General features: G+C 48.0%; 1 protein-coding gene across 1 annotated transcript; it reads right to left on the bottom strand.

The window, feature by feature from the left end:
* Positions 1–244: 244 nt before the first annotated feature.
* On the bottom strand, positions 245–23,189 carry LOC120708062 (probable lipid-A-disaccharide synthase, mitochondrial). Its single transcript, XM_039993154.1, has 8 exons — positions 22,909–23,189; positions 21,784–21,883; positions 21,596–21,701; positions 21,305–21,525; positions 20,720–20,798; positions 3,317–3,555; positions 2,166–2,392; positions 245–1,135 (listed from the first exon to the last, which is right to left on the bottom strand). The coding sequence occupies exons 1-8, from the start codon at positions 23,133–23,135 to the stop codon at positions 928–930; spliced, it is 1,407 nt and encodes a 468-aa protein (XP_039849088.1). The 5' UTR covers positions 23,136–23,189; the 3' UTR covers positions 245–927.
* Positions 23,190–23,544: the final 355 nt, after the last annotated feature.

A 23,544-nucleotide genomic window follows, 5' to 3' on the forward strand; every position in this document is an offset into this window, starting at 1 on the left:
TACCGCGTGAACAGTACCCGTCAAATTAGATTAGATGGATTTGGTTTGTTAGGAAAGGAATAAGATTGATTGATTAGGTTAGGATATTATTTAGGGGTCAAGTAAGCCTTGCTTACAGGTCAAGTAACCCTCTCTATATAATGAGAGGAGATGTATCAATCTAATTAAGCACTGATACCAGATGTAATGGTGATGGAGTATTTTGGGATAACTAGGCCTTATGCTTTGCCAGGAGCTTGAGAGATTGAGGGAGACTAGAATTGTTTCTTCATTATTCTTTTCTTGTCTTGAATGACATATCTCCTCTCTTTATATAGAGAGACTTACTTAACCCCTAAGTAATTTATCCCTAACCAACAAACCCTAGAGGGCTGGCGGCGCTAAGTACCGCGCCGCGCTACAGTACCTTGGCCCAAATGGCCCAATAAGCCCAGCTGACTACCCGTGACACATACATAGTCTGTATATATAGATACATCAAATAGATTGTAAGTCCTCATTTTCCCCTTCCTTGAAGCATGAGCAGCTAAATTACCAAACAGTCAGACTGGCTTCCACAGGATCTGAAGAAAATCAGAAATGCAGGAAAATCTTTGTAGTTCATTCATACTTTCCAAGCCCACTGTACATCTGTACCATCAGTCATACTCCCCGAGTCCTTGACTTCCTGTAACATCAGGAAATTCTAACCATGGAAAAGTAAGCACCAACAGGATGACCAAGATTGGCACTTAATCCACTAGAGCACATGCCTGAAATCTATAATGATACTGTGACTCTGATGTTGACCTGACACCACTTCAGAACTGAAAGCTTTACATCAGCAGTTGCTTGCTGCCATGCTACTCCAATCGTGGATGAGTGGCATGCATGGAACCATGATCACACTGGCAGATAAAAAGATTCCTTAGCTTCTGACTGTACCACTTAATTCCGGTATACAATATTTTGATGTTTATCTGTATAAAGCACTGTTAATGCTGCAATCATGCTAGGAGATAAGACATTTGATGACAAGCCAAGCTCCTCCACAAATAAAGCACCCCTTTTCTTGATGGGTTCATAGAGAACCTGGAATACTTGGCCAGCTGATTCAACTTGCATCTGACGGACATCGTCGTTAGAAATAACCTTGCTGTTCCAATCAAATGGGAAATATGATGAGATCCGATTCGCAACATGAAAACATAAAAAAAATAAGACATAATATTGCTCAAAAATGGAAATGCAATGCAACTCAGGAAATCAAGGAAGATGTAATTTGCAACTAGCAATAATATGATGCCAATGTTATCATTGAAAAGTTACTAATTTGTATCCGTTCATACACAAAACCTGATCAACTATTGACATGGGTGCACTGCTATTTCCAACAGTTGACACAACAAGATGACAAAGGTTAGGGGAGAAGATGTTCTATGACATTTGTAGAAAAATTGAAGCATTAAGAAAAAAATTCTGACTTCTTATAAAATGGAAACTATAATTACTGTTAAGAAAGGTATCAGTATAACTCGTTATTCTTGTTCATATGCGATGTTAATAATGTCAAATTGCATATTTACTGCATAGGGAGAACCAGAAAACTTACGATTCATATCCCACCTTTTTTTTTCTTGAACACACAGAACTGCGATTAATTGCATTAAGAAGGAATAGAGAGCTTGTTACGGCTGGTTTCCTGGATTTCTTAAGTTACATATGCGCCTGTTGACATAGTTTGATTACCTCAGCATAAGGGCTATCCACTATTACTGCCTATCAGTAATTGTCATTGTCCACTGCCTGCAAAAGGCATGGGACCATATCCCACATTGATATCGGGTCGAAGCACTAAAAGAAAAGGTCCGGGAAACGCGGCGGGATCTCTTCCCGGGGGTACCCCCCCCCCCCCCCCCCCCCGAAAGGAACCTTCTTCTCCTCAGCCATTTCATTTCGGGTTAAGATTGTGCTATAATATGTGGCACTCTAAATAAGACCATGGATGCAGAAAGGATGGCACTGTAACACAAGAGACAACCTTCAAACCCTCAACCCTTAAATATTGTACATCCCACATTCAGGAACTCGATTGAGCAATTCAATGAAGCTTGTTTGTGATTATTTTGCATAGTTAGACGCTCCCCCTGTACCTCTATAAAAGGGTCTACATTAGAAAATACTACCTTAGTTTTGTAGCTAGATTCTTAGCTGTACAAGCTCGAAAAAGGACCTCAGGCACAACAGGAGAGTTCAAGAGAATGTTGGGCAGAGAAATGAAGTTTATCTTTTTCCTCAAGTGAATCAAGCATTCTGTAATGAAATGAGCTTGGTAAGCTACCACACAGGGTAGTTTTGCAAGCGTTAGTTCCATAACAGCTGTCCCTGAAGTGCATAATGCTGCTCTACTAGCCTGCAAAAAGAGCAATACTTCTTAGTTCAAGCACGAGATGCTGAAAGAGCAGTGAAACTCGCTGCAGCATCTAGCAAATAACTGCAATAACAAAGTTTTGTGATGACAGCTCGCACAGGCAGCCTGGCTGCTAAAGTTACAGACTCTAAAAGTTGCTTCCTCCATTTTAATATAACGTTTAGGACAAACTCATTAGCTCAAAAAACACATCATAGAAATTTCTCTTTAGCACTCTTGATTAATACAGTTTACTACCAAGGGGTGTAATTGGCTCAAGATGTAACATATGCTGATGAGTGTTAAAGAATCCCATAATCACACCAATATGCATACTCGATATCTTGTGGGCCTGAAGTAACACTCATTGATTGTGATATACTATCTGGTTAGGGACCAAGAGCTGCTACTTGAGAGCGGCATGTATCTTACTTGAGAGCTGCTATTCATTTGAATATGTTGCAGTTTAATAAACCAATGATGTTACTGGTTGTGGTAGGAAACACCAAAACAGCCATCTATCTTAGTAGGCAAAAAAATTCAGGATAACGTACCCTATAGAAGTTCACAGACTTGCTATCAAGTATCATGTAGCAGCATCCTATCTTAATCACAGACTTATTTCATAAAATTGCCCAAGAAAAAAGGACAGAAGCATGGGTAAAAAATGATACACGGGACAGTTCACTAACTGCACCTAGATTTCTCTTTAATTATATTATTTTATCCTGCGTACCCTATAGAAGTTCACATCAAGTATGAAGCCTTTTGAGGATCACAATGACAATACACAATTCAATTGCTTGGAAGATATGGTTCCTCAAAAGACCTTCACACTAGTAAATGAATAAAAAAGGGCCAAAACATTATGAAATGTATTTGTGCTTGAATTAGACTTAACTAATATAAAAAGAGAAGTGAGCTCACACTGAATGCATCATATCTTTCCTTAAGCGAACCCCCAGGTATCAACACCACTGGAAAAGGCCCTGACTGAACAGCCTTTTCAACATAGGTCTTCACGTCTCGATGTGGAGCAACTGGGATGACTTGTGACAGTTCATTAAATGTATGCCTTAAGTTTTGCACAGCATGCAAAAAGATTGGAAGCATTCGAACTACCTCCTGCATCCTACTTCCTGGCATAATGGTTACGATTGTGGCATCTAGCAAAGGTGTATATCTCATTAGACAGCGGACATGTACTGACTGCACTATTAAAAAAAATGCACAATAAGACTTAATGCACTAAGAAACATTGAGACAACTCCAGATAGGTGGATATGCAACATCTAGCTATGAAATATTATTGATGCTTGCATAAAATCTGATGGTCTTGCATCACTCAAAATACAATCCATATATCATGTTTACTGCATGTGGAACATATATCTGACCATATCATCATCTCCAAGTCCACAGTATGATAAGTTAAAACAATAGATGGAGACTTAGGATTGGCATATTTAGTTTATTTTTATTGCAGGTGAAAATTAATACAAATGTGACCCACAAGACAAATTGCCATCATGCCAAAACGTTTTGGCTAGCTGATTTGACAGTCGAACCATACGAGTTACTCAGAACTGGCTCCAAAAAGAGAACAATTCACAATAATTGCTCCAACAGGGCAAATTTTAGCAGCCGTAATACAGCAGCCATGATTTTGTTTTAATCGAATTGATCAAGCTGCAATCCAACCAAACGGACCCCATCACCAACAGCCTGGCAGTAACAACACAAATTAAGAGTGCACTCAATTAACCGGCATTTCAAACTTTTTTCTCGAATACCGGCATTTCAAAGCGAGTTGTGAGTGTAGCAAACATCGAGGGCTATAAATTAGCGAAGAGAGCTGCAAAGCGAGCTGTGAGTGTAGCAAAGGGTAAGGCGTATGATGACTTGTATCAACGGCTAGGCACGAAGGAAGGGGAGAAGGACATTTATAGGATGGCTAATATCCGTGAGCGGAAGACAAGGGACATCAACCAAATCAAATGCATCAAAGATGGGACAGATCGACTTCTAGTGAAGGATGAGGAGATGAAGGGCAGATGGCGAGAGTACTTCGACAAGTTGTTTAATGGGGAGAATGAGGGGCCTACCCTTGAGTTAGATAACTCTTTTGACGATACCGATACCAACAGACGCTTTGTGAGGAGAATTCAGGAGGTAGAGATCGGGGAGGCTTTGAAGAGGATGAAGGGAGGTAAAGCGATGGGCCCTGATGGTATCCCCATTGAGGTGTGAAGATGCCTAGGTGACAGAGCGATAGTATGGTTAACTAACCTTTTTAACCTCATTTTTTGATCAAACAAGATGCCTGATGAATGGAGGAGAAGTATATTAGTACCGATCTTCAAAAACAAGGGAGATGTTCAGAGTTGTACTAAATACCGTGGAATTAAGTTGATGAGTCATACGATGAAGCTATGGGAGAGGTGTTGGGATCTTAGCTTCTTAGATGCCCAAACAGAGAGCATGAACAGTATGAAAAAGATAATGAAAGTAGGCACTTCATTCTCCAATAATAATCAGAAAATTCAACCATTTACACTATGGAGAAAGGGGGCTATTTATACCCCTAGTCATCGGCCAGGTTTTCCTAAATTGCCCCCTTCCAACTCATTTACAGCTCACTTACAGCCGGTTTCGGAGTAAAATTACAAAGTTGGAGGTGTACAAATCCGACCTTCTCACGTATTCAAGTGTACAAACCCGATCTTCTCACGTATCCACGTTTTACACGCACGCTTACACCCGACGAAGATCTTCGTTTCCTTCGGGGTACTTCGGGGGTCACGGCCCTGAAGGTTCTGTCTTCGAGCGATCAGCCGTCACCTTCGTTCCCGAAGGCGATCCCCTTAGTCCCGAAGGTCCTGGTCTTTAAGCTTGTGTTTCTGAGTGACCATTCGTCACCTTCGGCCACCCGAAGGTGAGATCCTTCATTCGTCGCAGGTCTTGGTCTTTAAGCTTGTGCTTCTGAGTGACCATTCGTCATCTTCGGCCACTCGAAGGTGATATCCTTCATTCATCGCGGGTCTTGGTCTTTAAGCTTGTGCTTCTGAGTGACCATTTGTCACCTTCGGCCACCCGAAGGTGATATCCTTCATTCATCGCGGGTCTTGGTCTTTAAGCTTGTGTTTCTGATTGACCATTCGTCACCTTCGGGACCCGAAGGTGAGCTCCCTGGCCTGGGCGATCTCGGGAGCGACCGTCGCCCTTCGGGTATGCTCGCCTTCCTTCGTTGGAGCCCTGCAAACGAGTTAGGGAGCATTTCCGAGGGTGGGAGCCTATCCGAAGGTCCAATCCCCAACAGTAGCCCCTCGAGGGCGAGGTCCGAAGCCGACGGTCCGAACCAGCATTAAAGAAGAAGATTGCATGTAACCTTCGGGAAGCTCCCGAGGAAAAACGTCTCCCGAACCGTCGGCTGCAACGGTCGGTTTTGGTTGTGCACGTGTCAGACTCCGATTGCGTCGCTTGGGCGGCCGACTCCTTGATTTTACCGTTGGTACTGTTGCTTTCCCCCACCTATATAAGCGGAGGGGGGGGGGGGGTAAAACCTGTGCCCTCTTGAGCTTTGCTTACCTTCGACGCTTTTTGCTATAAAGCGCTTTTTCCAAAGGTTCCGCTTCGTGCGTGATCAAGCTGCTCGTTTTTCTCGGTGTAAGTAGAATAGCGGTTCATGGCTCGCACTAATCAAACAACGAGGTTGATCGAAGGTTCGAATGAACCCTTTTTTCTAATTTGCCTTTCTTCGTTTTTATGTAGATATGGCATTTATTAAGAGGGCGGTTCTCCGCGCAGACTCTGATTCCGTTGAACACCTTGAAGGATCCGAGGCTTCGCGTCCGGCAGTCCAACAAGAACAGGCCAGCGGAAGTCTATCGGGGGTTTCAGTGATTGTTTCCGACCTGATGGGTCCTGAGAAGCGTAAGACCTTGCTCTTCGAGCCATCTGTCGTCTCTCAGAGTATGATCGATTTCTATGTTTCGAAAGGATATTTTCCCGAGGGTGTGTGTCGCCCTCCTGGCCCGGAGGTTTTCCCGGTGCCTCAGACTGGAGAGGTGGTTGTCTTTAAGGATTTTTTTACCGCTGAGTTGCGCATTCCGATGGATCCTGTAGTTCCGAAGCTACTGGAGCCATTCAACGTGAAGCTTCACCATTTCACCCAGAATGGGATAGCAGCGTTGTCAAAATTTTTGTGGGTTGCGAGGACGTTCGGAGGTGGGATGCCCGTTGATGCCTTTTGTAGGCTGTTTCAGTTGCACTGTCAGCGTCGGAAGGTTTTTGTGGATGATGATGAAGAGAGTGAGGTGCAGAATGGGTGTTGCACCTTCGTCCCTCGCAAGTCCAACAAGAAGACAGGCTTGACGAAGGTTGTGCTTGCCGCAGCCCAGAGAAACAAATGGGAGGGGAACTGGCTGGGGTACTAGTTTTATGCCAAAATCGGTTTTCCGGATCCCGAGGGTTCGAGTGAGGAGAAGTATCCGTTAGCTTCGCATATCGAGGCGTTCGATCACACTTATCAACCTGCGTACAACAAGCGTGTGCCGGGCTTTAAGCCGTGTGTGGAAGCCTTCATGACAGCTTGCCAGGTTTGCAGCGGTAGAGATGTGGTGGAAGAGTTTTTGGCCGCGGGGATTTGGCCTTTGTCCGCTGGTTGGGCTCCTCGAGGGTTCGAGCGAAAACGTTTTGCTGGGATGGAGTATGACTTGACCTCTCCAGTTTTTGGGCTTCGGAAGCCCGAGGGTTCGAGCGATGAGGTGATTGTTGCCGAGTTGGAGCGAGAGGCCTCGAAAATCTTGGGGCCTTGGAACAGGAAGGAATATCTTTCCTTAGTCGAGATTTGCAAGAGGAACCTTCGTTTGAACAGATGTTTGGCGGAGATGGGCGTGTAGTACGACCTTCGGCCGGTACCTGCGGGTGCGGTTCCGAGGATGACGCCTCCGGGCAATGTTGGCTCCGAGGTGACGTCGAAGAAGTCCAAGGGCAAGGCTAAAAAAGAGAAGGTGGGGACTTCTGGCAAAGGTGGCGGGGGTGGTGGTCGGGGTCGCGGAACGGGGAGGAAACCTTTGAGCTCGAAGGCTTCGGTTGCGAGGGCCGAGAGCGCTAAGAGGAAGGCGCGAGACGAGGAGGTTTCTTCGGGAGATAGTGGTACGCCCTCCTTTATGGAAGAGCTCATGGGAACGGTGGGCGGGGAGATTGTAGTTCTCGAATGGAGGCTTTTTAGATCCCGTTATGATCTTAGCGATGAGTACGGGACCATGCTTTTTGGTTCCGGCCGTCGGGTTGAGGTGACGAGGGCACTGATTAACCTTAATTGTCCCCTCGAAGGTATAACAAAACGTTGGAGGATCCAGAGTCTCGTTAAGACTGGCTTGGCCTTCGGGCCTTCCGAAGCCGGCTGAGCCGAGACCCACGGGGCCTGCAGACGGTGCTCCGAAGGCTCCGGCGCCGGTGTCGGCGGTCGCCATTCCTACCCCTTCGGCTGGCATCGAGGGGGAGGTTTTGGTTGGTGAGACGCTGCTCTCTCTTAGGGGCGGGGATATCCCGGGTGGGTCCTCGGCTCCACCTGCGGACAAAGAGCTGGAGATGCTGGAGGGGTTGAACTTCGACGAACCCAGTAAGCTTCGTTACTTTATTTTGCGTGGGAGCTTGGTTTGTTTGAGACCTGAGGGCCCCCTTTTTGTTGTCTTTGCAATTGTGTCTGCGTCGATGCAGCAGCTTTTGGCCGTGATGCACGGGCCTGGCACGACCGGTATTCTCCCTCCTGAAAACGGTAAGGCGGGGCCTGACTGCGTTTAGCTTTTGTTCAATTTTTGGTGTCCCCGAAGGTGATTTTGTGTTTGATTTAGAGTTTAATGCAGCCGTGGCAGAAACATCCACCTCCGATGCTGCCTTCATCGTTGCTGACTTGAGCAAGAAGCTTGCCCAGGCCAGCCGTATTTTGATGCAGAAGGCCTAAGGCGGATGCGGACCTTCGGGTCAAGAGCGCCACTGAGAGATTGAGTCTGGCGGACAAACTGCAGCGGGCTGAGGCGGAGGTTCTCGCTCTGAAGGACGAAAACAAGCAAATGAAGGCCAAGTGTTCGAAGCTAGAGGCAACTGCCTCGGACAATGAGAAGGTTCTAGAGAGCCTTCGGAAGACTGTGGAGAGGGACGCGAACGAGAAGGCCGCCCTTAAGAGAAGGATCACCGAATTGGAGAAGGTTCACGCTAAAGTGGGTGAGCTCGAGCAAGTCTTCGCTGAGGTCGCTACGCGAGCCGAGGTAGTGTACCAAGAGTACAAGAAGGCTCTTGCTGCTCTTGGAGCAGAGCCTCTGCCCTTGCCTGAGCCAGCCGAGGGTTCTCAGGTTATCCTTCAGCTTCTGGATTGGTTGCTGTCGGAGTTTGAGGGGCTCGGGGAGGTGATGAGCGTTGCGAACGATAACGCGGCGTCCGTCTCCTTCGAGGGGCTTGTAGGGAACCTTCTCCGCGCCGGCGCCGTCGACCTCTCTAAGCTCGAAGGGGGCTTTCAGTACGTCCCCTACGAGGGTTTGTCCGAAGAGGTTAACAAGATACAGGATGTCAAGATTGCATACTTCGAGCGTTTCTGAGAACCTTCGGGCAAGGTCGCTGTTCGGACCCTCGCGGCTGCTGCGACATGGGTAAGCTTTTCTTTCGGTTGGCTCTGCGTTTTTTGGTTTTTTGCTTTCCTGTGGTAAAACTTTGTTATTTGTGCAGGAATTAAATCCTGATCAATCTTCTGGGGTCGATGGTACGCCCGAGGCCAGCAGGTCTCCTTCGGGACGCGACGCGGACGGATCGCCGAGGGCTCAGGTGTAAAGATTGGCTTGTATGGATTTGTTTTGGGGGCTTTAGAATTTGTTTGTAAATATTCCCATGCTGCAAGATGCGAACAACGCTAAGGTATCGATGAGCTGGGAGGCTTTCAGCCTTGCTCGTCTCGGATGCAGCGTTGCAGAATACTTATGCTGGTCCGGTCGTGATTCATTGTAACCTCTTTTTCTCTTTCGTCCGAATGTGACATTCGCAACACTTCTCGACGTGTATGTTATTCTCGCGATTGCCTTTCCCGGGGCTTCTTATTGCGCATCCTTCGAGATGCCTTTGTGCGGGCATCCTTCGAGATGACTTTTTGAATGCATTCTTCGAGGTGCTATACGTGTGTATACTTCGGGGTGTTTTGATGTGTGCATCCGTCGAGGTGCCTTGTTATGTGCATCCTTCGAGGTGCTGTGTTTTGTGCATCCTCCGAGTTGCCTTGTTGTGTGCATCCTTCGGGGTGCTCTATTTTGTGCATCATTCGAGGTGACTTGTTGTGGGATGTGCGAGGGGTCTTAAGAAAAAACGTCTCCACCCTTTCTGGTACATTCCTCCCGGAGGTTTGATAGGTAATGTAGGACTGGGCGACACGCGGAGATTTTGTTTTTGGAGAAAAACGTCTCCCCCCTAGCCAGCATGTTGTCCCAGGGGATCTTTTAGAAGGTTGCTTTTTGCAGGGGCAAGTTCCCTTCGGTAAAAATTGGTCGGCTTTTGTTGGTTGCCGGATGTGTCCTTCGAGAAGTTGTTGTCGTCCGAGGTGACGCTCGTTAGGGTTGTGTTTCTTTGAAAAACGTCTCCCCCTTCCTAACGAGTCGTCGCCCGGAGGCAGTCTAAGAAATAAAAAGGGGGTTTCTTTCTTTGGGGAACCTCGATAGATAATTTGTTTACTAATCGAGGCAACGCGCGGAAATTTTGTATTTTGGGGAAAAACGTCTCCCCCCTTTCTTGCGCGCTGTTGTCTTCGAGGGGTTTTGTTCTTTTTGTTTCGGGTAGATCGAATGATTGGTGCCGAGGGTACAGATGGAAAAACGTCTCCCCCCTTTCTGGCATCCATCTTTCGATTCTTCCGAGGTTATTTTTGGTTCGGACCTTTTGAAATGTCGAAGCCCCTTGGCGTTCGTTTTGCACTTTTTGTTTATTTTGTGACGAAGGTTTTTTGGTTCGGACCTTTTGAAAGGTCCAAGCCCCTTGGCGTTCGTTTTGCACTTTTTGTGCCTTTTGTGCCGAAGATTTTGGTTTGGACCTTTTGAAAGGTCGAAGCCCCTTGGCGTTCGTTTTGCACTTATTGTGCTTTTTGTGCCGAAGGTTTTTTGGTTCGGAACTTTTGAGAGGTCGAAGCCCCTTGGCGTTCGTTTTGCACTTAATGTGCCTTTTGTGCCGAAGGTTTTTTGGTTTGGACCTTTTGAAAGGTCGAAGCCCCTTGGCGTTCGTTTTGCACTTATTGTGTCTTTTGTGCCGAAGGTTTTTTGGTTCGGACCTTTTGAAAGGTCGAAGCCCCTTGGCGTTCGTTTTGCACTTTTTGTGCCGAAAGTTTTTTGGTTCGGACCTTTTGAGAGGTCGAAGCCCCTTGGCGTTCGTTTTGCACTTATTGTGCCTTTTGTGCCGAAGGTTTTTTGTTCGGACCTTTTGAAAGGTCGAAGCCCCTTGGCGTTCGTTTGATAAGTATGCAAAGTTTGCGAATTCTGCATACTTTGCTAACTTACTGTTTTATGCAGCATGTAGATGCTGGCCGAAACTTGCCATTTGGGCTGCTTAGGCGGAGGTGACACTTTGTTTGGGGGAAATTCATTATATTGAGATAGTTTACAATGGGTCCGCCTCGTCAAAAACCTCACCTCCGGTGTGGAGTTTCCCCCTGTGAGGAAAAGAGTACGGCCCTTTTTCAATGTAAAAAGAACTGAAGATATCTGCGAAGGTCCGCAATCGCTTATAGTGTCGCGATGCGGCCTTTTTACATACTTATATGTATTACTTTTTAAGGCTGTCCGTATTCCAAGGGTGGCGTTGGACAGGTGATATGACCCTGGCCTGTTGCGCTTGATTACTAGGAATGGCCCTTCCCATTTTGAGTGGAGCTTGTCGGAGGTTTCGGCATTTGGCTTTCTTTTTAGGACCCAGTCCCCGACTGTGATGTTCTTTTTCACGATCTTTTTGTCTCTCCACTTCATGGTTTCTTGTTGATACTTCACAAGGTTCTCCGAAGCTTGAAGGATATCTAGTTCCATAAGATCCTTGTCGATCGATGGTATGGCTTCAACTTGGTGTGTCACCTAGGCTTTAGTTTTTAAGCTCCTCTGGTGTCATTGGTTCGGCACCGTAGAGTAGCCTGAATGGTGTGAACTTCGTTGTTCTTGATTCTGAAGTGTTGTGGGACCAGACGACCTTCGGTAGTTCATCCGCCTATTTGCCCTTTTTCTGATCAAACAGGCATTTTTTGATGCTGCCGAAGATGATGTCGTTGGCTCTTTCGACGGCCCCATTTGATTGCGGGTGGTAAACCGAAGCAAAGATTGCCTTTGTGCCCACACTGTGACAGAACTCTCTGAAGAGTTGTGAATCAAATTGTTTGCCGTTGTCGACGGTGATTTCCCGTGGGACCCCAAACCTGCAGATGATGTTCTGCCAGAAGAATTTTCTAATTGTTTCTGATGTGATGTTGATTAGGGGCTTGGCTTCGATCCACTTTGTGAAGTACTCGACAGCAACTGCTGCGTACTTGTAATTGCCTTGAGCGGTGGGTAAGGGTCCAACGAGATCAATTCCCCATCTTTGCAGGGGCCAGGTCGGAGGTATTAGCTGGGTTGGCTCCGAAGGTTTTGAGGACTTCGGGCCCATCATTTGGCATGTTTGGCATGTCTTGACTATGTGCTGGGCGTCCTTTAGCGCCATGGGCCAGAAAAATCCTTGCCTGAAGTCTTTGGAGACGAGTTGTCTGAAGCCAATGTGGGATCCACAGAACCCGGAATGTATTTCCTTTAGGAGCTCGATGCCTTCGGTTGTGGAGATGCACTTGAGCCATGGGCTGGTGACGCCTGACTTGAATAGCTCACCTTCGGAGATTATGTAGCCCCTTTCTCTTTGGAACATTTTTTCTCCTCTCTCGTTTTCCAGTTTATTGTTTCCCCAAAGGTATTCCATTATGGGTGTTCTCTAGTCTTCAGCTGCTATGACTGAAACCTGTTTTTCTTTCTTCGGCTTGATCGAAGGTTCTATGATTTCTTCGTAGAATACATCCGAAGGTAATTGTTCCTTTCTTGATGTTGCTTTTGCCAGCTTGTCAGCTTCGTCGTTCATGTGCCTTGGGATATGAACGATATCGAAGCTCTTGAAATATTTCTCCATCATTCTGACGGCATCGAGGTACTCGATGAGCTCTGGTTTTCTTGCTTCCGAGTCTTTTTCAATGTGGTCTCTGATAACCTTCGAATCTGTCCTGATTATGAAGTTTTGATGGCCAAGGCCTTTCATTTTGCGAAGGCCCAGGAGCAAGGCTTCATACTCTGTGGTGTTGTTGGTTGATGATTCGAGGTTGCTGAAGCTTAGACGTGCTGCGTATCTTGTTTTTGCTCCCGAAGGAGATTCTATGATTGCAGCAATACCCGCTCCTTCGTTGCACCAGGCCCCGTCGCAGTGCACGATCCAGGTTTCAGCCGAAGGTTTCTCCTTGAAGATTGGGGATGTCCAATCGGCAATGAAGTCTGCTAATACTTGTGACTTGATGGCTATTCTTCTCTCGAAGTCTATGTAGAACTCAGAGAGTTCCGAAGCCCATTTAGCAATTCTGACTGAAGCCTCTCTGTTGTTGAACAAGTCATGCAGAGGTTGATCTGTAACTACGATTATCTTATGAGCTTCGAAATAGTGTCGAAACTTCTGGGCAGACATGACTACTGCATATGCAATTTTCTCTAGCTCTGAGTATAGGAGCTTCGAGCATGCAAGAGCTTCGGATACGAAGTAAACAGGTAGCTGCTTCTTCTTTCCCTTGATTTCTCTCTCGAGCACGAGCACTGCACTGACAGCAGAGTAGGATGCCGCGATGTACAAGAGCAATACATCCTTTGGGTCAGGTGAGGTCATTTTGACCATATTTTGGAGATGGTATTTAGTGCCTGAAGGGCTTCGCTTTGCTCGAGGCCCCACTCAAATTTGTTTGCATTGCGAAGGACCTTGAAGAATGGTAGGCTTCGGTCAGCAGAGCGAGGGATAAATCTGTTTAGGGCTGCTATCCGCCCTGTGAGCTTCAATACGTCCCTGATGGACTTGGGCTCCTCCATGTTCCAGAGAGCTTTTACTTTGTCAGGATTTGCTTCGATGCCTTTGGTGGACACGAGGCATCCAAGCACCTTTCCTTTGTGAACTCCAAAGATGCACTTGTTGGGGTTCAAGGACAGCCCTGCGTTTCTTAGGCTTGCGAAGGTTTCAGTTAGGTCTGCCACATGGTTACTTCTTATTGAACTGGTTACTACAATATCATAAACGTAAGCCAGGACATTTCTTCTGAGTTGGTGCTCCAGGACCACCGAAGACATTCTTGAAAAAGACTGTCCTGCATTTTTCAATCCTTCGGGCATCCTCACGAAGCAGTAGGTGCCGAAGGAGGTTATGAAGCTTGTTTTTTCTTCGTCTTCTTTCCTCATCCAGATCTGATGGTATCCGGAGAAACAATCCAGTAAAGACATCACTTGACTGTTTGCCGCATCATCGACGACTCTGTCGATTCTTGGCAGTGGGAAGTCATCCTTCGGGCAGGCTTTATTGAGGTCAGTGAAATCGATGCACATGCGCCACTTGCCATTCTTCTTTTTGACCGGCACGGTGTTTGCCAGCCATGTTGGGTATTTGACTTCTCGAATAACATTTGCATCTAGCAGTCTCTGGACTTCGGCCTTTACTGCTGCGACTCAAGAAGCTCTTTTTCTTCCTCGGGCTCGAGGGTTGCATTGATGGTTACCTTTTTGTCGGGTAGATGTACGTCAAGGGGGACCTTCTTGACTTCGCAGTCTTCCTCGAAGGTTGTTTTCTCATTGTCTCTCTGCTGCTCTTTGAAGGTAACAAACTTGGATTTAGTCCGAAAGTTGTGGACATTTTTCTGGCCTGGGGTGTATCCCCGCTCTATGTCCCGTGCAAGCTGTTGGTCTCCGCGTACGTTGATGACCCCCGCTGGAGCTGGAATCTTCATGCACAAGTACAGTTGATGAACGATAGCTTCGAACTTGTTGATTGTCCCCCTTCCTAGGATTGCGCGGTATGGGTAGGGTTTCTCTATCACATCGAAGGTGATGTGCTCTGTTCTTGCGTTGGTCGTGTCTCCGAAGGACACAAGGAGTGACAGTTTGCCGATTGCGTTCACTCTCTTTCCTCCGAATCCCATTAAAGGGATATCCGAAGGTTGAAGCATGCTTCGGTCGATGCCCATCTTGTCGAAGGTGTCGGCAAAGATGATGTCTGCAGAACTGCCAGTGTCAACTAGTATCTTGCCAATCCTCCAGCCCTGAATGTTTGCCTCGATGACAAGAGCGTCTGTGTGCGGGTAACTGATGAGGTTTACATCTTCGTCGGAGAAGGTGATCGGAGAGTGTGATCACTGGGTTCTCTTGGTTGGACCTTCGGAGACGATGCAATAGACTTGCCTGAAGTAGTCTCTGCGCTGTCTATTGTTTTCGAAGTCCAGGGTTGAACCTCCGGAGATGGGCATGGTCATCCCGAAGATTGGTAGTGCCGCGGGTTGGCTATTTGTGGTTTGGTTTTCTTGTTTTGGTGGGTGTACTGGGGGTGGTGGTAACTGCTCTTGTGTTGGTTGAGTTTGGGTGGTGGGTTGATTGGGCTGTGTTTGAGGGTTCGGCTGTGGCTGCCAGTTGTGGTTGTAGTTGTAGTTGAACATGGATGGGCGGTATGCTTGGGTAAATGGGGGTGGAATGAACGAAGGTTGTGTGTATTGTATTTGTTGAGGAGTTTGTGGAGTCTGAGGCCATGTAGTATGCCCAACTAACTTGGCTTTTTTCTCGGACTCTATTATCTCAAGGGTCATCTTCTTCTCCGGGCACTGGTTTGTTCTAGGGTTAATTGGATTTATGCCATTACAATTTTGCAAGTTCTCTAATCTGCCATTACAATTCACCTATTCCGAACGATGTCATTACAATTCTCATCTTCTCTGAGCCATACCATTTTATACGTATTTGATGCCCTCGGACCCACTCGCAAGTCTCTATATTTTCGTGTGGTCTAAAATGCCCCTGCTACATCTGCTCTCTCCACTGGCTGACGTGTCATCCCCTTCCTTTGTCCCTTTTTTCTTCCCTCCTCGCCATTCCTCTGCTCGTCATCATGCGTCGACAAGGTCGTGCAGAGGAGCTCGCTGCCGCCGCCCCTGCTCCGAGGCCGCACCGTCGTGCCACGCCTCTGTGTCGCCCATGCTCCACGACTGCACAGCCGTGGACCGAACACGCCGCCGCCCCCTGCTTCGCACCCGCGACGCCGTGACACGCGCGCGCCGTGGCAGCTCCGTCTGTCGCGCCTCCACCCCTGCTCCGCTCGCGCGCGCGCCGTGCCGGCGCCGCCGTGCCGCGCCTCGCCACTGCTCTGCGTGCGCGCCGCGCCTGCGAGACCCGCGCCGGCGTCGCCGTGCCGCGCCTCCGCCCCTGCTCCACGCACGCGCCGCGCTCCGCCCCGCGCCTGCACGCCGGTGTGGCGTGCGCTGCCGAGCGCCTGGCCGCGCCACTCCTTCCTCCCTTCACCTCACACACCCAGTGCACTCCAAGCTCGCCCGCCGGCCACCATTGCCGCCGACGACCACCCTCCGGCTTCCCTCCGCCCCCATCAACCCCATAGCTACCTCGCCCTTGACCTCCTAAAGCTTGCCCACCCAACCACCACTGCTTCCCCTCGCCGGAGTGCTACCGCCGCCGCACAGCACCGCCACCAAGCCTCGGCCGCCGCGACCCCCTTCCCGACCACCCCAGCCTCCACCGAAGCCACCCAAAGGTAGCCCTCGCCACCCTGGTGCACCCCAACCTGGCCTCGCCGCCGGCCGACCCTTCCCCTCGCCGGATTTCATCTCGTCTCACCCTCCCCAGTCCCCACCCCGCCCCACCAGGCCACCACCCCCACCCCCGATCTCCCAATCCCGCCCAGATCGCCAAGCAGCGGCGGCGCAGAATGGAGGTGCCGCCGGAGATGCTCGACGTCCTTGCGGGCTGGTTCGCGCAGTCGCTCTCCCCCGCCGCCGCCGCGCTCCGCGCCGCCGAGCAGAGCACCTCTTCCGCACCCGCCTCCCCGGGCTTCGCGCTCGCGCTCCCCGGCCTCTCCGCCTCCCCGCGACACGACCTCCAGGCCCGCCTCGCGGCCTCGGTCCATTCAAGAACCTGCTCCGCCGCCGGTGGCCCAAGTCCGACGAGGAGGCCAACGACGCCGCCGACCGCCTCCCCACCTCCGACTGCGCCATCATCAAGGTGAATCTCCTCCAGCACCTCACCGCCCCGTCGCTCATCCAGGCGCAGCTCTCCGAGGTCCTTGCTGCCGCCGCGGAGTCCGCCGGCCGATTGGAGAAGAAAGGGAGGAAGCAGCTGAAGTGGGGCCCACACGTCAGCCAGTGGAGAGAGTAGATGTAGCAGGGGCATTTTAGACCATACGAAAATATAGAGACCTGCGAGTGGGTCCGGGGGCATCAAATACGTATAAAATGGCATGGCTCAAAGAAGATAAGAATTGTAATGGCATCGTTCGGAATAGGTGAATTATAGTGGCAGATCAGAGAACTTGCAAAATTGTAATGGCATGGATCCAATTAACCCTTTGTTCTATGGTCGGAGTCAGACCCATGGAAGTGACAGAAGAATTTTTTGGGGTCACGCGAAGGTCCACGACCTCGGCCCCTTCCTCTGCCACGACCTCTGCCCCGTGCTCCGGACGAAGGTTTCTTGTCATTTGAGTGTTGAGGTTCCGACTCTGGTGGTATCATGAAGGGATAAAAGGTTAACTGTTCATCCTCATCTTGTGAGGGTTCCACAGGTAAAATGAGTAGCTGAGCAGGCTGTTTCTCTTGCTGCCATGTTTGCTGATTGTATTTTTCTGCCTGACGCATGATTCTTCTTTGCTCTACCCTTCTGCGGTGGTCGGCGTCTGACTTTGTGTACTTCTCTGCTTCTGTATAGAGCTCCTCCAGGGTCCTCGGGGGCTCTCTTGTGAGATGAGAAGTAAGCTGGCCAGACAGGAGACCTTCGATGCATTTCTCGATCGCATCTTTCTCTGGGAAGTTTGGGATCTGGGCTTTCTTCTGAACGAACCTCCAGAAATAGTCATAGAGAGGTTCACGGTCGTGCTGTGGGCACTTGAAATCTTTCACAGTGTTGGTATTTAGCCTTCTGAATCCCTGGAAGTCCTGGAAGAGTCTTCTTTTCAGCTGGTACCAGTTATTGATTGATTGTTGGGGAAGGTATGAGTACCAGTTGGCCACAGAACCTTCGCAAGCCATGACGAAGGACTTGGCCATGGTTGAGTCGTCACCTCCGGCCGAAGCGATGGTTGCTTCGTAGGCCATTAGGAACTGGGTTGGATCAGTTGTTGCAATGTACTTGGGGAGCTATGTGGGCTTGTAGCCGAGCGGCCATGAAGTTCGCTGCAGAGCAACTGAGAGTGGCGAGGTCGGGTCAAATGGGAGGTTGACCGGTGGATGGCGCGGTTTTCTTGTTGGACAGAACATTCGGGCATTTCTTGGTATGCCCTCTGCAAATTCTCAACTTCTGCCTCCATTTCTGCTAGTTTGCGCCTGGCCTCGGCTAGCTTGTTTGCCTGGTCCAGTGCCCTCTTTTTGGTGGTGAGCTGAGCTTCGATGTTCCTTTTCTTCATTTCAAAGGCCTTGAGCTTGAGTGTTGTTTCTGTGAGCTCCGCGGATTGGGTTTGATGAGCTTCGGTGTTTTCGGTGTCATCAACCGGATCTCCATGAAGAACAGCTTCGTTGGTGATGTCTTCAATTCGTGTGTTGGCTTCTTTGTGCTGCTCAGTGGTGTTGCTTGTGGTGCCGGCGGGGGCTTTCTTCTTCGCTGGGGCCATCGAAGGTTGTTTTTCAAGCTAGAACGGTGGGCGCCGCTGTTGTGATCTTAGCTTCTTAGATGCTCAACCAGGGAACATGAACAGTATGAAAACGTCAATGAAAGTAGCCACTTAATTCTCCAATAATAATCAGAAAATTCAACCCTTTACATTATGGAGAGAGGGGACTATTTATACCCCTAGCTCTCGGCCAGATTTTCCTAAATGGCACCTTCCAACTCATTTACAGCCAGTTTCGGGGTAAAATTACAAGGTTGGAGGTGTACAAATCCGACCTTCTCACGTATTCAGGTGTATAAATCCGACCTTCTCACGTATTCACGTTTTACACGCACGCTTACACCCGACGAAGGTCTTCGTTTCCTTCGGGGTACTTCGGGGGTCACGGCCCTGAAGGTTCTGTCTTCGAGCGATCAGCCGTCACCTTCGTTCCCGAAGGCGGTCCCCTTGGTCCCGAAGGTCCTATTCTTTAAGCTTGTGCTTCTGAGTGACCATTCGTCACCCGAAGGTGAGATCCTTCATTCGTCGCAGGTCTTGGTCTTTAAGCTTGTGCTTCTGAGTGACCATTCGTCACATTCGGCCACCCAAAGGTGATATCCTTCATTCATCGCGGGTCATGGTCTTTAAGCTTGTGCTTCTGAGTGACCATTTGTCACCTTCGGCCACCCGAAGGTGATATCCTTCATTCATCGCGGGTCTTGGTCTTTAAGCTTGATTTTCTGATTGACCATTCGTCACCTTCGGGACCCGAAGGTGAGCTCCCTCTCCTGGGCAATCTCGGGAGCGACCGTCGCCCTTCGGGTATGCTCGCCTTCCTTCGTTGGAGCCCTGCAAACGAGTTAGGGAGCATTTCCGAGGGTGGGAGCCTATCCGAAGGTCCAATCCCCAACAAGAGGGTTATCGAGCACCGCCTAAGAAGAGTGACAAGTGTGACCCAAAATCAGTTTGGGTTCATGCCTGGTTGGTCGACCATGGAGGCGATTTTCTTAATACGACAATTGATGGAGAGTTATAGGGAGCAGAAGAAGGACTTGCACATGGTCTTTATTGACCTCGAAAAGGCGTATGACAAAGTACCGAGAAATGTCATATGGTGGGCCTTGGAGAAGTACAAAGTCCCAACTAAGTACATTATCCTCATCAAGAATATGTACAAAGATGCGATGACGTTTGTCCGGACATGTGATGGCGACACTACTGACTTTCCTATTAACATAGGCCTACATCAGGGGTCAGCATTGAGCCCTTATTTATTTGCTTTGGTGATGGATGAGGTCACAAGGGACATACAAGGTGATATCCCTTGGTGTATGCTCTTTGCTGATGATGTGGTGCTAGTTGACGAGAGTAGGGCTGGGGTTAATAGGAAGTTAGAGCTGTGGAGACGTACCTTAGAGTCGAAAGGGTTTAGGCTTAGTAGGACCAAGACTGAGTACATGATGTGCGATTTCAGCACGACTGCATGGGGGTGGAGATGTTAGTCTCGATGGGCAAGTGGTGCCCCAGAATGTTACTTTTCGGTATTTAGGATCGATGCTACAAAAGGATGGCGACATTGATGAAAATGTTAGGCATAGAATCTCAGCTGGCTGGTTGAAATGGCGTCAAGCTTCTGGCATCCTCTGTGACAGGAGGGTGCCACAAAAGCTAAAAGTCAAGTTCTACAGGACAGCGATTCGCCCGGCGATGTTATATGGTGCTGAATGTTGGCCCACAAAAAGGCGACATGTCCAGCAACTGAGTGTAGCAGAGATGCGGATGTTGCGGTGGTTTTGCGGGCACACAAGAAGAAATAGAGTCCGGAACGAAGTTATTCGGGAAAGGGTAGGGGTGGCACCAATTGAGGAGAAACTTACCCAACATCGATTGAGATGGTTTGGACATATCCAACGGAGGCCTCCTGAGGCGCCGGTGCATAGTGGGGTTCTAAAGCTTGTTGATAAGGTAAAGAGGGGTAGAGGTAGACCTAAACTGACTTGGGACGAGTCGGTTAAGAGAGACCTTAAGGATTGAAATATCTCTGAAGAGGTAGTTTTGGATAGGAGCACTTGGAGACTAGCTATCAGCGTGCCTGAACCGTGATCTTTGTGTCTTTTGGGTTTCATCTCTAGCCTACCTCAACTCGCTTGGGACAAAAGACTATGTTGTTGTTGTAGTACTGGCATTTCAAACTGCCAGAGTAGTTAGCAGGTTTGAACTTGCATCGTTATCTCGAACATGAACTTGCGTCGTAATCAGACAACAATATTCAGATTAGCTACTGGAAAACAGTGTCTAGTTCCTCCTAAGATTTAATTCAAATGGATGTATCAGAAAGCACACATGTATCGCCCGAATCTGATAAATGTGATAAAAAAAAGCCAAAATAGAAGATAACCATTGGCACTTACATTCCAGGATATTTGTGCGCCTAAAAAGCAGCACTAGAAGAATGGTGTGTATGATTACCTGGGGACAGCCCATGTTCCAGCCGGAAAGCTTCACAACGCTTTTGATGTTTAGACTTGTCATAAGACAATTCCGGTCCCTAAAATATTTGTGCAGTCAAAGAGTTGAATTGTAGGTCAAAATAGTGATCCCATGTGTCAAATGTACCTATAAACTACAATGGATTGACCTTGATTCTGGAGTCTTGACAATTCAATTAGATGATATAAACATTTCCAGTTCTAGATCCAAATGACGTGTTCACAATGAAATAATTTAATCACTTGCAAATGACAGCAAGACAATGATCAGTAGCTATTCCAAACAAAAAGTACAGCAGATAAACATTAAAACACCGCATCTGTGCTCTCCACCCTCCTCATCTTTTAAGTTTATTTTTATCCTCAATTCACTTTATCAACCATATGACTGCATGTGACTTTCTTGGTTTAATACAAGGTCTTTCATGCAAGAAAACAAAAACTGGCCACATGGGGATACGCAAAGCATGAAAACAGTTTGGGGGAAAAAGATTAATGAGTGGACAGAAAATCTTTCATTAGGGTAATGACATTGATGCTGAGCTAAAGTTACACAAGTCTTTACCATGTTCAAGCCAATAGCATCATCCAATAATGGATGTCCCACATAAGTAGCAGGCAACCCATTTAATTTGCATATTTCTTCCTTAAATGGAATAATACACAACATGTGATCCACAAAATCATGCAGCTTTGAGAGCCTGCTTTCACCACCTTTCCAGGCCCAGAATGATGGTGAAACATAATGGAAATGTAGAGGACTTTGAACCTTCTGATTGCTTCTGCCTAGACAACAGAAAATTTTATTCCATATTTCCTCATGAATGAATAAATCAAGAGACAGTGACACCCTTACATTTCAGTTGCTGCAACAGGCGAAAAGAGAACCCCTTTGAATCAACTGTAACCACAGCATGAGGTTGAAATAACATAGCCGCATTTACAGTATTCTCAATTTTCTTCTGCAGAATTAAGTGATATAATCAATGTCAAGTGCATCATACGAACAGAAAGCAAAGCATGAGGCACACTCCAATGTAGCACCTTGACACTATATATGTGTGGCAGCAGCTCCCACAAACCCATAATGGCAATTTCTTCCATGGGGAAAAGTGACTGCAAACCTTCCTTGCACATTAATTCCCTACATTGACAAAACAGGATGTATAATGGGGAAGGAAATGAAAGGCCAGATTTGAACAAATGATAAGATCCACGTTTCAACGTGAAGCTGGGATAAGATCAAACCGCAGATGGAAAAGTAAAATAATGCAATTATATGCTGAATAGATCATTCCATGGGCTCAGTTAACACATGAGAATTTCACTCTACACCTTCAAATAAAGAGAATATAGAAAAGAGACCAGAGACCAGAGAAATGAAGAATGGTGGAAACACAAAAAAAAAAAACTGATGGAGAAAAGGAGAAGAAAAGCAAGTTCAAATGTATGATGTTGCCTTTCATTTACCTTTGTCTTCTAATTCTAGTACTCTTCTGAAGAGAAGGAAACGATATAAGAATGCAGGATAACTATTAACTTTTCTCAAGTGAGGAGTCAGACAAGAAAAAGAATTGTGCCACGGTTTTCCCCCCCTGATTTCTGCCCACACTTTTCAATGTAGTCATATTATATATATAACAAGCTTCACACCAGAATCAGAAAGCATGGTAGCATCATCCTTGTATCCTTAATGTGCTAAACCTAAAAGAAATACTGTCTCGATGAGCATGGCATGCTAGGATAGTGATTGATAAGGACAAATGAAACTTCAACGCATCTGTCTCTGCCTGAAAATTGATTAAAACGCTGTAGACCTCTTATCCCGCCTTTTCATTCGCCTCTGTAAATTTCAATGTTTCAAGTGTGGTGACGCCTTCTGAAGAATGAAAATCTATCCAAAAACTAATGTCGCTTCTAACTTGTTCGACAGCAACCAGCACATACACAACTGTTAGATGCTACTCAATATCCATAGGCGTGCACTACAACAATGTGCATATGCATGATAAATCAAATGTCAACCTCGATAGTCGATATAAATTCAGGAATCGGGAGTTTTCAAGTATGCTCGAAATACGACGCACTAAAACTTCAATGCCACGAGGACACGAGGTATTTTGAACCAAAAATAGGGATGAACGGAAGGGAGAACAGGCGAACACGCACCCGCCAACGCCAGCGAACCGGACGGGCACAGGCGAGAGCGCCTTGAGCGACGCCATGAGTCGCGAGGCGAGCGAGTCGCCGGAGACCTCGCCCGCGACCACGAACACCCGGAGCTCCCCGTCCCGAGCCGCGGCGTCCACCACCCTACCGTACGAGAGCGCGCGCGCAAGGGGCCTGGCTGGCAGCGCTCGCCGACGCCCCGCGGCTGCGATCCATCGCAGTAGCATCGGGCGCGTCAGAAGTAAGCGGCGCCGGAGGGAGTGGAGAATGAGACTGGACGGAGGACTGGTTGGCGGCGGCTTCGGTTTAGAAGCAGCCCCACACAGAAATTTTTTTCTTTTTTATATTTAAAAAAAATTAAAATTTCAAAAATATATGTCGGTTTTGGAAAATTTCAAAAATATACCCCGGTCGCCCTATGGGGGCGACAAGGCTCAAATGTAATTTTTTTCTTCAAATTTGCAACGAAGTCCCTGGAGAAAAAAAAAGAAGGGGGGCCTGTCGCCCCCCCACGGGCGACAGGCCCCTGTCGCCCACCCCAGGGGCGACAGGCCAGTGGGCCCGCCAGGGGGCCGGTCGCCCCTCCTGCGGGCGACAGGGGGTCCTGTCGCCCCCCCCCACGGGCGACCGGGTCAG

The sequence above is a fragment of the Panicum virgatum genome, chromosome 5K (genome assembly GCF_016808335.1).
Source record: "Panicum virgatum strain AP13 chromosome 5K, P.virgatum_v5, whole genome shotgun sequence".
Taxonomy (NCBI): Eukaryota; Viridiplantae; Streptophyta; class Magnoliopsida; order Poales; family Poaceae; genus Panicum; species Panicum virgatum.

Bases quoted from the DNA above. Each gene is read 5' to 3' on its own strand.
- LOC120708062 (XM_039993154.1), bottom strand. From the start codon at position 23,135: ATGCTACTGCGATGGATCGCAGCCGCGGGGCGTCGGCGAGCGCTGCCA. The intron at 21,884-22,908 runs GTGCGTGTTCGC...TTGTCAATGTAG, and splicing joins CGGTTCGCTGGCGTTGGCGG to GGAATTAATGTGCAAGGAAG. The intron at 21,702-21,783 runs GTGCTACATTGG...TTAATTCTGCAG, and splicing joins CACACATATATAGTGTCAAG to AAGAAAATTGAGAATACTGT.